This window comes from Marmota monax, unplaced genomic scaffold (assembly GCF_021218885.2).
Source record: "Marmota monax isolate L192 unplaced genomic scaffold, Marmota_monax_Labrador192_F-V1.1 WCK01_AAM20220418_F8-fsc00055, whole genome shotgun sequence".
NCBI classification, from domain to species: Eukaryota; Metazoa; Chordata; class Mammalia; order Rodentia; family Sciuridae; genus Marmota; species Marmota monax.
In genome coordinates, this window is record NW_026695205.1 from 650,329 (window position 1) to 664,778 (window position 14,450).

The 14,450-nt window shown below is 35.0% G+C and overlaps 1 protein-coding gene across 3 annotated transcripts in view; it reads right to left on the minus strand.

Moving 5' to 3' along the window:
• Positions 1-1,219: 1,219 nt before the first annotated feature.
• Positions 1,220-14,450, minus strand: part of Tor1aip1 (torsin 1A interacting protein 1) — a 32,100-nt gene continuing 18,869 nt past the window's right edge. For 2 of the 3 annotated variants that reach the window (XM_046430082.2, XM_046430081.2), the window contains 5 exons: positions 12,342-12,383; positions 11,633-11,701; positions 6,593-6,637; positions 6,180-6,236; positions 1,220-3,603 (listed from right to left, as the gene is read on the minus strand). In XM_046430082.2, the coding sequence (XP_046286038.1) occupies positions 2,813-3,603; positions 6,180-6,236; positions 6,593-6,637; positions 11,633-11,701; positions 12,342-12,383 (1,004 nt within the window). In that variant the 3' untranslated portion in view covers positions 1,220-2,812. The remainder of the gene's footprint in view (positions 3,604-6,179; positions 6,237-6,592; positions 6,638-11,632; positions 11,702-12,341; positions 12,384-14,450) is intronic. The other variant, XM_046430083.2, reaches the window with a different exon arrangement.

The window sequence follows — 14,450 nt, forward strand, 5'->3', positions numbered from 1 at the left end:
CTAGAGGCTCTAGTTCCTATTTCCAGGCTAATGACTTATTAAATTTTCCTTTCTAAAAGGATTGCAACAAGGCAGCAACTATTGAAAATATAGATGATCTTGGGGCTGGGGTTGGGCTCAGCAATAGAGTGCTTGTCTAGCACGTTCGAGGCGCTGGGTTCGAGCCTCAGCACCACATAAAAATAAATAAAATAAAGGCATTGTGTCCAACTACAACTAAAAAAATTTTAAAAAGAAAATATAGATGATCTTGAACATGCATTCTCAATGGAGAGGAAAATTGGTTTGTGGGGAGCAAAAATATCTATTTTGCATAACACACAAAAATATATACAATATGTAAATAGATATTCAGTGTAAAAATTCATGGTAATGGGCTATTAGGAAAAAGTAAATCTAAACAGGATTTTTGGGGGGAGATGATGAAGAAAAGCTTAAGAGACTCTGGTGCAGAGATTCTTATGTCAAGTAAGGAAAACCTTAAGTAACTACTGAATTATTAAAATTTCCTGGATAAGTGAGGTATGGTGGTGCACACCTGTAATTCCAGTGGCTTGGAAGGCTGAGGCAGGAGGATTGCAAGTTTGAGGCCAGCCTCAGCAACTTAGCGAGGCTCTAAACAACTTAGTGAGACGCTGTTTAAAAAAAAAAAAAAAGGCCAGGGATGTAGCTCAATGGTAAAGCGCCCCTGGATTTAATCTCCAGTGCAAAGAAAAAAGAAAAATTCCTGGATAAACTAGAAAATCATGGGTGTTCCATTTCTTTTTTCTTTTGGTACCCCAGGGGTAGTTAATCTCTGAGCCAGATCTACAGCCCTTTTTTATACTTTAATTAGAGAAAGGGTCTACCTAAGTTGCTTAGGGCCCCCACTAAGTTGCTGAGGCTGACCTTTTTTTGTTTTATTTTTTAGTTGTCAAAGGACCATTTATTTATTTATTTATTTACTTATGGTGCTGAGAATCGAACCCAGTGCCGCCTCACATATGCTAGGCAGGCGTTCTACCACTCAGCTACAACCCAGCCGTGAGGCTGACTTTTGTGATCACAGGAGTGCACCACGGTGCCTGGCTGATTGTTCCACTTCTAACCAATGTACTTGTGAATCACTCAAATTCTCTGGTCTTTGTTTCTCCCAGCCAAAGTCACTAAAATTGTTCAAGTGTAAAGAAAACATGGATTTATAAGTTTCTAAAATCATTAAGTTTATATCACATAAGTGTACAAACCAAGAAAGTAAGTTTATTTAAATTACTAAAATAGCTTTTAAAGTCATTTACACATCAGCTGCTTCAAATATTTTTCCTGAAAGATATAAGTAACATATTACTTTTAAAAAATGTTTCACTGGGGTCAGTGAAACATTTAATAAAAACATTTCTCCATATAATATGTATGTATAAAATAAGTCTTTTCAAAAACTCCTGTTTTCTAATCCTCTATAAAATAAATCAGATTATCTAACTTTGGATAGTTAGGAACAAATTACAAAAAGAGTATAAATTTATGAGTACTGATAGTCCTAATAGAAAGAAACTAGACAACTCTCAGCTACCAGTTGTGAGATCCTCAAAGGGTAAATGATGAAGTCAATGACTGCCTTGAATACTCTAAAAACAGTCTTTTCATTTAAAGCCCTGTGGCCAATTAAAAAAAAGGTGAGTCCAGAATTATAAGATTTTATGAAAACCAAAGCAGTTGACAGGTGAGAAAGCTCAATTTAAATGCAAAGTTATAATTAAAATACTACAGAAGTACATCTAACATTCTTCTCATATGGTAAGGTTTACTATCTTTTTGGCTTGAGGCACTCAATAAAATTTATCATGTGCATAATAAATCTTCAGATTTGTGATGCAGTGTCACTAAAGGACTTAGACTGCAACAAATGGGCAAGCAGAAAATTAAATCCTTCTTCAATAGCCCAGGATGGCTGGTTAACAAACTGTGTGCCAATTTCTGAAACCGTATTGCTTATTTCAAAAAACCCCAAACTTCTGGTTATGTCCAAAATATACTGCTCTGAATTTACATGCCCTTAAGAGCCAAAGAAGCAAATATATTAAACCTTGTGATATATATAGGCTTTAAAAATCCTTGGGAGAACCAAGAATTTCTTGGAAGGAAGGAAGGAAGCAGGGAGAAAGAAACAAAACACATCTCAATAGATTTTGCTGAAGTCACAGTTCAGATGTCTGACTAACGTACAGCTCAGTGACTTCATGAACATTTCATCTTGGAGACTTTTTCTCTTCCACAGCATTCTCCATTCCACAATTCCTCTCTTCCCTTCCCTCATCCCCAGCCTTCAAGAACAAAGGAAAAAATTCTAAATATATACTCAGATGACCGCTCATTACTTTTGTTCCTAAAAAGCAGAAGCTGAGAACTCACACCTCTATGGTATAAAAGGAAACATAATGGGAAAGTCCATGGTTACAATCAGAGAGCTGCCTTACTAATAACAAACTGTGAGAAATCTAAGTTAAAAAGCAGGAACCGTTCCTAGGAAAGGAGCCTAACTCCTCTCACTGTCACACCGCAGCAATAAAGACTCAGTCCAGAACCAACACAGATCCTCTACGGGACTGCATATAATTTACTCTCCTAAATATCTTAACATAGCTCTCAACAGAAACAGAGAAATTATTCTCTCAAGTCACAGATAATTAGGTTGAATATATGATTTAGATGTTCCATGAACTTCCTTTAAAAAGAAACCAGTTCTTTCAAAAAGTACTCTGAATTTTGTCTCTGGATACAAAGTCTGAAAAATTCTCAGAACTTGAGACATGATTTTCTCTTCTTTCACCCCTTATAAGCAGATGCCCCTTTTCAGGGCATTTTCTGGTTGCACAGGCAGAACTAAGTGGGAAATTCGGCTCCAGAGCCCATTCAGTTTGTCTGGGTCCATGTGATTGTAGGAGCTGGGTGTGTTTGAGTTGGTGAACTTGACTTTGAGGAAATCCCTCACTTTTTCTTCAATTTCCTTTAGGCCAAGACTGGTTCCAAGTGTCTCCTCTTCCAACAAGACAGTCAGAACTAAAGCTACATCTTTGAAGGCTGCATTTTCATGGTCACAATATTTATAGAAGATCAAGGTAGAGCCTGCAGGCAGCGACTCAAAGCGGTGCACCACTGCGGCATTCTGGCCATTTTTGAATCCATTGCTCAGCTGCTGATCTACCTCCAGTTTGACAACATCACTGTCTTCAGCAGCTTTGCCTGTCCCATCAATCCGGATGGCACGGACACTGCGGAAGGAAGAATAGGCATCGGCAATTTGTTCACTCAGACACTTCAGTGCTTCTTCAGCGTCCCGGGCAGCAGTGAGCAGCAAGATAGCTGGCTGATTCCGAGGATGGGAGCTGTTAAGATGCTTTTCCAGGAACGTTTGGCTCCTTTTCCACAGCTTCTCATCTTGACCTTGGTACTTAGTCATAAGTTGTTGCATCTGGTTTTGGAACTCTTGAACAGCAGCAGTTTCTACCTCAGGAGTATGAAGGAACCAAAATATCCCGCAGGCGAGCGGAGCTATCATAAAAAGCAGCCACCACCCCCATTTCCTCTTGACAAAAGATTCGTTTTGGGGTTGTTCAGCCACTTCTGCTCAGAAAAAAGAAATGACACATGTATCATTTTCTTAGATTCAGTATTGTGTGACTTTTAAAATATTAATCTTTATAAACATTAGACAAAAAAGAGGGAGGACTTTAAAGAAAGGACTGATAATTTTCTTTCTTGAAGGAACAAAATAATTTATCACATTTTCAAGAAAAATCTCACACCCACAGGCTTGAATTCATGTATAAATATGCATATACCTCTTCAATGTAAAATGACAAAAATTATGAGGAAAAAGTAGAATTTAAATGTACAAAATGGCATAAACAAGTCAGAAATAAAACCATTTACAAAGCAAAACTATTATTACCACTGCTAACAGTTAGGAGATAAAAAATATTAAAAGATACCTTATATTTTTAATTTATAAACCTAGTAGTTCAAATGACTAATTATCTAAGGTAGAATATCTCTGAAGAATATAAAGATAAAGGGATGCGAGGTATGGGACATAGATACCTGTCCCTTTAGACTGACTGCACTGATGCCTATCTTTTTGCAACATGAAAGTCACACTGGTAAAATTTAGTTTTGAATTTCATCCCAAATTATTAACAATAGTTACAATATCAATTTACATTTTCATAGCACTTCTCCGTTTATAAAGTGTTTTCTCATATACCACTTCATTTAATTGTTAATAATGACAGTAGTAGTAACACTTTTACATCTTTTATTGATTGTTTCAGCCTAACAATTGTACTAGGACCTTTAAGAGCAACAGCTCCCAAAGTGTGGTCTGTGGGGTATCTCAAGACCCTATTTAGTGAGGGTGTCCATGAAGTTAAAGAGTAAGGTGTTTTTTGACTTTTTCCATTGTGTTGACATTTGTACTGATGGTGCAAAAGCAATGGTGGCAAAAATTTTTGATGCCTTCGTGTGAATTGTAGGGTAGTGGCACCAAACTGTACTAGGAGAGTGACTATTTTTCACTGCTGTGCATTCAAGGTTTAAAAAAAAAATGAACATCAGTTTCACTTAAGATTGTCCTTCATAAAACAGCTAAAATTATCTTGGGCTTGGGGTGTAGGTCAGTGGAAGAGAGCTGGCTTAGCATGTGTGAGGTCCTGGGTTTAATACTCAGCAGCACACAAAACTAAAAGCCCCTCAATTATTTTTTTAAAATATTTATTTAGTCATTTATTTATTTTAGTATAGGTGGACACAATATCTTTATTTTATTTTATTTTTTTATGTGGTGCTGAGATCAAACCCAGTTCCTCATGGATGGTAGGCAAGCACTTTACCTCTAGGCCACAATCCCAGCCTGAGCCCCTCAATTCTTGAGTACATATCTCCTCAATACTGTGTAGAGATGGGAAATAGACACAGGGCACTCTGATATACAGCACACAAGCACATTGTCGTAAGGAAACGAACTTTGTGCAACCGAGTTGTAAGCTGAATCAGCACTTTTTCTCATGGAATACCATTTTCACTTCCAAGAACAAATACCAAAATATGGTTAGTCAGACTTATTTATTCAGCAGCCATTTTCTCGAAGATGAACAAAATAAGCCTGTTACTTCTAGGAAACAAAATGGCAATATTTTTGACAATTATAACATTCAAGGTTTCAAATGAAAACTGAGGAGTTTAGAAATATATCTACCACCATAAGCTTGATAGCCTCCAATACCTGAACACTTTGATAAGTCTTGAGATTGGTGGTGAGTGGTATTTGAAAATGTGATTTTTTTTTTTTTACACTGTATGACAACATTTGTAAAATCTGCATATCTCAGTGAACTCATATTTTCTAAATGACTAGAGTGTATTATATTCCAATCAAAACACAAGCTCAGTGAAATTTAATGTAAGAGAGTACAAAAAGGTCATTAATATGGTTTCACTCATATTTCAAATAATACTTAAAAAACTACCACTTGTTAAATTTTGAAGAATATCAAAAAAGAATATCCACAATTATCTGAAAAAGCTAACCAAATTCATATCTGTACAATATTTCTACAGGTACTTCAATTGAAACAACATATTCTCACAGACTGAATGCAGAAGCTGATGCGGGAAACCAACTAAATGATATTAAGCAAGGCATTTAAGAGATTAGAAAAAATTCAAAGCAATCTGTCATTCTTTTTACTTAAATTATTTAAAAATAAATACAGATTTTAAGAAATTTTTGACTTTAATTTCTATGTAAATATACACAAAATAGAAAAGCTTTTATTTATATATAATAAATAAATAAATATATATATATATATATATATATATATATATATATATATATATATATATTATATGTCTGGCTATGTGCCCTCTTTCTGCTGATTCAGCATGGTTCACTCAGTTAACCAGTTAATGGCACTGGAGGCTTTACTTACACTTTTATTTTGGGTCTTATGGATGACAAAGTGATGGGGAAAACTAGATGTTGTTTCATATAATTTGTTCATAGAGAATTTCCTTGATAATAAAGTTCATATTTTTTCCTTTGAAGTGCTTCCAACAGCATGAAGTTACAATACTGTCAAAACATTCCCAAACAATTATGGGTCAATTTTAGAGACTCAATAAAAACTGAACAAACTTACGTTGGCTAGAATTTGATGGAGACTGATTTCCAAGCTCTGATTTCTGAATGCTGTCATCTAATGATAGGAGTAATTAAAAAAGACTATCAACTTATATTTCATAATTTGAGCATTTATTTCTCATAGACAAGGAAGATACAAATTTGACCAAGAGAAAAGGCAGAGATAAACCACGAGCAGAAGAAAAAGCAGGACATCCAAAATCCTATTATACTGAAAGCTTCTTAAGCCATAAGAATTGTATTTTCCATAGTTATTTACAGCATGTAGTGATGCAGCACAAAGCACACACTTGATACTTGTTATGAGGAAAAGACTTGACCCATAATTAATTTAATGGGATTGGTAAAATTCTGGGACAAAGTTAAGAAGACAAAGAAAATAAGAACACCATAACAAAAGGAATACTGTACCATCTGGAAAACGGCCATATACTGAACTCTTGCCTGGTGAAGATGCTGTAAAGAGCGGGGGAAAAGGACAAAATGTGGATTATGGATTACTAAACTACCTGGATACATTATTTCAATTTTAGAAAACTCAAACTTCACTATATTCTACCTCAAACTAATTCAAATATTTCTTTGGGGCTTCTGACTATTTCAAACCTGTAATATATCTAAAAACTTTTCATCATTTCTGTTAATAGACAAATAATTCTGTTTTAGGTTTGTGGTTAAACTCCAAAGTTCAAAAACAAATTTCTCATAAATTCATTAAATCCTTATTTCTCTCATTATTTCAGAAAATAAATTAAAAACTCTCCCAACTTTTCCCTTTCCCTCTCCATTTTTCTTAACATAGCAGCAGGATCTAACATCTGAGAGAAGAGACAGAAGGAAAGGCCAGGGTTGGGAAGGTGCATAAGCTGAGTTATCTTACTGGTCTGCACTACATTTTAGTATTGCCATCTATGGCTTCTCTGGAGTTTTGCAACTTTTATACATATAAATGATTTTCCTTGTGTTTATCAAAAGCTTTCATTTGAGAAACATTGGACAAAACACTGGAGGAATAAATTTAGCTCTGCTAAGATTAAAGAAATAACCTCATTTTTGATCATATGATAAAAAAAATCCCAAATAACACAAAATAACATCAACCATGACTCTAAGAGGCATATTGTTTTTCAATTACTAAATTAGCTTAAGAAACTTTATAATTTTAGAAGTTTCTAATTTAATTCATCTAAGTCACAAGTGTGTTACTAAAAATCCAAACACCAACCACACAAAAAAATCACAAACCAAACAGATGTTTATTTTGAAAAATTCACTATATGGCTGCAAAAACCAAATGAGAAAATATTTATGAAAAATGCTGATGTGCTATATTATGATGATGTTTATGATGAATAAACATTAATATGTACCATGTATAGTATATATGTAATTCATAGAATACACAAAACAGCATAGGAAATACACACTGCTTAGGCAAAAAATTGTCTGTAATCCCAACAGCTTGGGAGGCTGAGACAGGAGGATTGCCAGCCTCAGCAAGTGAGGTGCTAAGCAACTCAGTGAGACCCTGTCTTTAAATAAAATACAAAAAAGGGCTGGGGATGTAGCTTAGTGGTCTAGTGGTCTAGTGCCCCTGAGTTTAATCCTGAGTACAAAAAAAAAAAAAAAAAAAAAAAGTACACCACTCACCACTCTATCCTACTTATTCAAATTATTAGAAACAGTAACAAAAATTCTGAAAGAAATCTTTTTAAAAGATAAAGATCAACCTTTTCCAGTCTGAAGAGTATGGTAATAATTACTTCACAAAAGTCAAGAGTAGAAGGAATGAATTCTCCATCTTAATGATTTTTGTACAACATATGGTTAATAATAAAAAAGCATTAATAATTGAGTTACACTCTAAAAATTGTTTATACGTGTAAGTTTATTACAACAACCCAACTTAAGCACTATTGTCTCTAAAGGTAAGAAAACCAAGTTTCACAAAGCTTAAGTGACTTTACTCCACTTTACCAATTAGTGGAAGAGCTAGGACTGGACCCTGAGAGACAGCTCTAACTCCAAACTGGTCCTGGTGGCACCCTCAGGTAATTCCATCCACTCATGAAGTTGAGGCACGAGAATCTTAAATTTAAGGCCAACCTCAGTAACTTAGCAAACTCTATCTCAAAATAAAAAACCAAAAGGGCTAGGGATGTAGCTCAGTGATAGGGGAATCCTGGGATCAATACCCAGTACTGGGCAAAAAAAAAAAAAAAAAAAAAAGGAGGAGGAGAAGAAAGAAGAAAAAGGAGGAGGAGGAGGAAGAAGAAAGATGATAGAAGAAGAAAGGGGGTAGAAGAAGAAGAAGAAGAAGAGAAAGAACAGAAGAAGAATAAGAGAACAAGGAGAAGTACAAGAAGAAAGAAGGAAAAGAAGAAATGAGAAAAAAGAATTCTAACTTCAAACTCTACTTTTTTATCCCTTCACATCAACTTAATAAACAGATTCCAAACCCATATACTAACGATCTGGTCTATTCATAGACATCTTCCCTATTCTCACTATTTTATCACCTGTAAACACAAAAAAGTGAAGAAGTGACCCCATCTTTCCCAAAGACTAGGATGTAAGCAGAAAACTGAACTGGGACCTTTTACCCAGGGAATTGGTGCTAACATGCAGTGACAATAAGGATCCAAAGTCCCAGTTCTTGAACACCCAAATTTTACTTTTCCCTCACCAAAGCAGGCAGAATGTGTAATAAAGAGGATTAATAATGAGATATGCAAATTGAATTGGAAAGCTAATAAAAAAGTTAAAAATGTCTTGGATTGAAGAGGAATCTATGATAAGGATCTTAAAAAAATACCCCCCAAAATACACTGCTTTAAAAAAAAAAATGGTAGCCAACAAGAAGGCAAGGGCAAAAGACCATTTCAGTTCTAGACAATTGGAGAACTCATGTGGAGCAAGACTTCACAGCTAAAAAAAATGAATTGTGATCACTTAGGAAGTCATTGCAGTCTTCTTCTATTTCCATTGACAATATTTTTTTTTAAATTGTTTATATATGTACTTATGTGGTGCTGAGAATCAAACCCAGTGCCTAAGACATGTCAGGCAAGTGCATTACCGCTGATCCATAATAGCCCCAGCCCCAACAATATTTTTTACCTGTGCATTACTCTATCTTAATGTTTTCATGTGGTTTAAAGTCTGAAAATTCTGTTACATGCATATTTCTAGTATGTTACTTCTATATAACTCTCAAAGCTCAATAGAGTACCTAGATATGGTAGATGGTTACAAGTATTTAAGCCATAATAAATATACTAACTTAAACCAAAATCAGAAGGCAAATAGAATTCTAAAAGTGAGCTATCAATTTGGAAACAAAAAAGGTTTCTTTGGCATTTCAATTAGATGTTCAATATAATTATTTTTCCTTTTGCATTGCACAGTGTCTCATTATTAGAAATAACAATACAAATACATTTTCTGCTGGGTACGATGGTGCACACCTATAATCCTCAGCTTGGGAGGCCAAGGCAGGAGAATCACAAGTTGAAAGTCAGCAACTTAGTGAGGCTCTAAACAACTCAGTGAAACCCTGTCTCAAAATAAAAAATAAAAAGGGCTAGAGATGTGGCTCAGTGGTTAAGTGCCCTTGGGTTCAATCTCTGGTACCAAAAAAAATAATAATAATAAAAAAATTTTAAAAATCATTTTTTGCTAACAACGTGTACTAACTTCACTTATCTGGAAATTGTTTAACTGCTACTCACTACCCAGAATGTATAGTTAAGAACTAAGAGGGCAGGGCTATAATAGCTCTGTGGCAAAATGCTTGCCTAGCATGTGTGAGGCACTGGGTTTAATTCTTAGCACTGCATAAACATAAAGTAAAGGCATGTTGTCCACCTATAACTACAAAAATAATTAAAAGAAAGAACGAATTAACTAAGAAATCACATAAAAAGTCTCTGAATTTCTCTTGATATATATCCTGAAACTTATGCATTTTCACTTTCAAAGAGTATCTCAGGTTTTCAAATTTAATTTTCATTTTAAATTCTGGTTATAAACATAATTCTAATGAGATGAATAGTTAATATTTGGTTTCCCAACTATAATAGCTCAGAAAGAGCAAATTATAAGAGGAAATGGTCTTTTAATAGTAGGCACACATGGGCTGGGGTTGTGGCCCAGTGGTAGAGCATTCGCCTACCATGCATGAGGCACCGGGTTTGATCCTCAGTACTACATAAAAATAAAGATATTGTGTGCACCTATAACTAAAAAATAAATATTAAAAAAATAGTAGGCACACATAGCAATTAGAAAAAGATAGTCAAGGCCAGGTGCAGTGGCACATGCCTATAATCCCAGCAGCTTGGAAGGCTGACACAGGAGAAAATAGAGTTCAAAACCAGCCTCAGCAAAAGCGAGGCGCTATGTAACTTAGTGAGATCCTGTCTCTAAAATTGGGCTGGGGATGTAATTCAGTGGTTTAGTGCCCCTGAGTTCAATCCCTAGTACCCCCGCCCCCCAAAAATAAACTGCTTTAAAAAAAAAAATGATAGCCAACAAGAAGGCAAGGGAAAAAGACCATTTCAGCTCTAGACAACTGGAGAACTCATGTGGAGCAAGACTTCACAGATAAAAAAAATGAATTGTGATCATTATTAACTTTACTAATGGAAAGACAAAACCGAGGGGTTATCTAGTCTAATTGCAGTTAACCATTCCAGGAGCAAGAGACAGAGTAAAAAGGGGAGAGAAGATGAAGGTCATTTAAGACAGTGAGCATGTGTGGATTTTTTTATATAGTCAAGGTTTAATATGAACACATTTCTACAGAAATTATGATAGGCAATGAATTGGAAGTATTATCATTCTATCACATCAATTCATAGGTATTTCTTAAGTTCTGTCACATTTAATCCATCCTAAACCTAAACATGAAAATGCAATTTATGGATTTCAGCCCTTTTTATGTAAAATAATGGGTATGCAAATAAGTGGTTACTTTTATAAAGTCTCCTAAAAACAAAAAATAGGAATTGTCAAGAGTACAATTTCATTATTGTATAGATTGTTCTCTGCTGCTAGAATTGACAGCCTGACAAGCCTAGATCTACATCCACTGGTTTTCTCATATCACTTCCTATATTCTTTTCTTTTACTGTGGGGAAACATTATGGTTGTACATAATGAATGATGGGATTTGTTGTTACTTATTTGAACATACATAAAACATACGATATAATTTGAACATACAATATAATTTGGCCAATATCATTCCCTAGCACCTCCCCGACCATCTACATTCTATATTCTCTCATCTGACATCAGTCCAAGCAAATGGAAATTAAACTACTAATCATAGCTGTCCTTTATTAGTGAACTCACAAACACCCCAAATGCTGATTTGAAGAATTAAATATTTTTGTATGCAGATAATAAAAAAAAACCATAGCAAATAACAGAGATTTATCTACTTACTTTGCATCTTAGTCCTCATTCTTACATTTTGTTCAATACACTCCTGAGGATTTTTTTGATATCCTGAGCCTGAAAGCAAATATACATATCAAAATATTATTTCACATAGTTTCTATGTCATAGTGCAGTGCTATATAATAAATCTATCAGAAAGGAAAAACAAAGTAGGAATGAAAACAATGAAAGTAACAGTTTCTTATGTAAAACATAATCTCAAAGCATTGTATCTGTAAAGATGACTTCTTATAGCAAAATAAGTAGTAAATAAATATATTGTCATCTAAGAGACAAAAACTACATACTACATAGTTTGCACTGGTCTATGAGAATTACTGAGTTTCAAAAGTACTTTGGTGGATTAAAAAAGCAAAGTGAGCTGGGTACAGTGGTGCATGCCTGTAATCCCAGCTGCTAGGGAAGCTCAGACAGGACGATTTTGAGTTCAAAGTCAGCCTCAGCAAAGGCAAGGTGCTAAGCAACTCAGTGAGATCCTGTCTCTAAATAAAATACAAAAAAGGACTGGGGATGTGGCTAAATGGTTGAGTGCCCCTGAGTTCAATCCCTGATTACCCCCGCCAACCAAAAAAAAAAAAAAAAAAAAAAAAGCAAAGAGGGTGGAATGGTTTCAAATTATATTAGAACTTTCCATTGACAGAATAATGCAATGGGTTAGAACTGACTGAAAGAGAGCAGACTGCCAACCACTTACTCAGCACTGAAGTTTGCTTTTCTTGAGCTGTGAAGTCTTGATCTAAAACAGAAAACAGGAAAAAGGTCACAGAACCTTGGAAATAAAAAAAGATAAAACAGGGGCTGGGGTTGTGGCTCAGTGGTAGAGCGCTCGCCTCGCACATGCAAGGCCCTGGGTTCGATCCTCAGCACCACATACAAATAATAAATAAATAAGTTTAAAAAAATTAAAAAAAAAATATCACAGAGACATTTTGCTTGTTTACCATGTATATTATAAACAAACAAAACCAAACTTTTTATCACTACTCTCACACGTACACAATAAATGCACTCACCTAGCTTTTGTGAGGGCCTGGGTACCATCCCCAGCACTGTTGCTCCCCTACCAAGAGCCATACGGTGTTTAACAGTTTCAAGTATAATTTTGTTAAAAAATATTTTTAGTTGTAGATAAACATAATACCTTTATTTTATTATTATTATAATTATTATTTTGTTATTATTATTATTATTTAAGAATAAAAGACAATAACTTACTCTTGAAAATAAATATGCTTATGGTAAAATACCTCTGAATACATTTCCACATCACAGAGTAAATCTCACATGTAGTACCAAAGCATCATGGTAGATTAAAAAAGCAAAGTGAGCTGGGCACAGTGATGCATGCCTGTAATCCCAGCTACTTGGGAAGCTATCTATTTATCTATTCTTATGTGGTGCTGAGGATTGAACCCAGTGCCTCACATGTGCTAGGCAAGCACTCTACCACTGAGCCACAACACCAATCCCTCATGTATAATTTTATTTAATTCTTACACCTTATATAGAAGGTGCTATTAACCCTATTTTTTAAATAAGGGAAAACAAACTGATAATTTCCCTAAGATTACATTCTAAAAGGAATGGGACTGAGATACAAATTCGGGCAGTCCAGAAGTATATGTCATATTATATAGAATGGTATGAACTATATATGCAAATTTGTGGGCACTGTAAAGTTAGCTTGGAAGTAAAAGATGCCACTTCAAGTTTAAAAGTGGTATTTAAGAATAACTGTAAAATGATGCAAGAGGATAATTAGAAAATAACATTACAACTATAACAAAGCAAATTTTAAAATCCACTAGAAGAAATGTATTACTTCTGTCCATTTATAATATACACAAATACCAATGTCAATATCAACGTCAAATTTTATTTATGCATCTGGGAGGCTGAGGCATGAGGATTGTGAGTTCAAAGCCTGCTTTAGCAACCTAGGCTCTAAGCAACTCAGTGAGACCCTGTTTCAACATAAAATATAAAAAGGGCAGAGGATGTGGGTCAGTGGTTAAGCAATCCTGGGTTCAATTCCTGGTACATCCCCCTGCCCCGCCTCAAAAGGCTAGGTATGTGATTCAATGGTAAAGTGCCCCTGGATTCAATCCCCAGTTTGGGGAGAGGGGGAGGAATTCTAAGAACAGTGATTAGATCGATTTCCAACAATGTTTTCTTTAAAAGTAGTCTTATTTTAAAAAAAAGGGTATGGAAGAAAAAAGTTCTTGAAGACCTTACATACAAGGATATTTTCATTTAATTAATAAGTAACTCAGCTGGGCACAGAGGTGCATGCCTGTAATCCCAGTGGCTTGGGAGACTGAAGCAGGAGGATCATGAGTTCAAGGCCAGCCCTAGCAATTTAGTGAGGCCCTAAGCAACTCAGTGAGACCCTGTCTCTAAATAAAATACAAAAAAGGGCTGGGGATGTGGCTTAGTGGTTAAGTGCCCCTGAGTTCAATCTCCAGTACCAAGAAACAAAAAACAAACAAAAAAACCCATTAACAACAACAAAAAGTAACTCAAATTCTGGGACTTATTTAAAAATGGAAAAAGAAAACAGTTATTTTCACTTAACCTAAGAAATACATATCCATTATAGATAATCTGCAAAATACAGACAATGATAAAATAAAAGAAAAATGTCAGGCTGGATGTGCAGCTCAGTGGTAGAGCACTTGCTTAGTACATAAAAGGCCCTGGGTTCAATTCCCAGTAGCATCCCACAAACATCTCCCCACAAAATGTTACCAATGTTCCTGTCATTCTGAACAAATCATTGTTACCATTTTAGTATATTACTTTC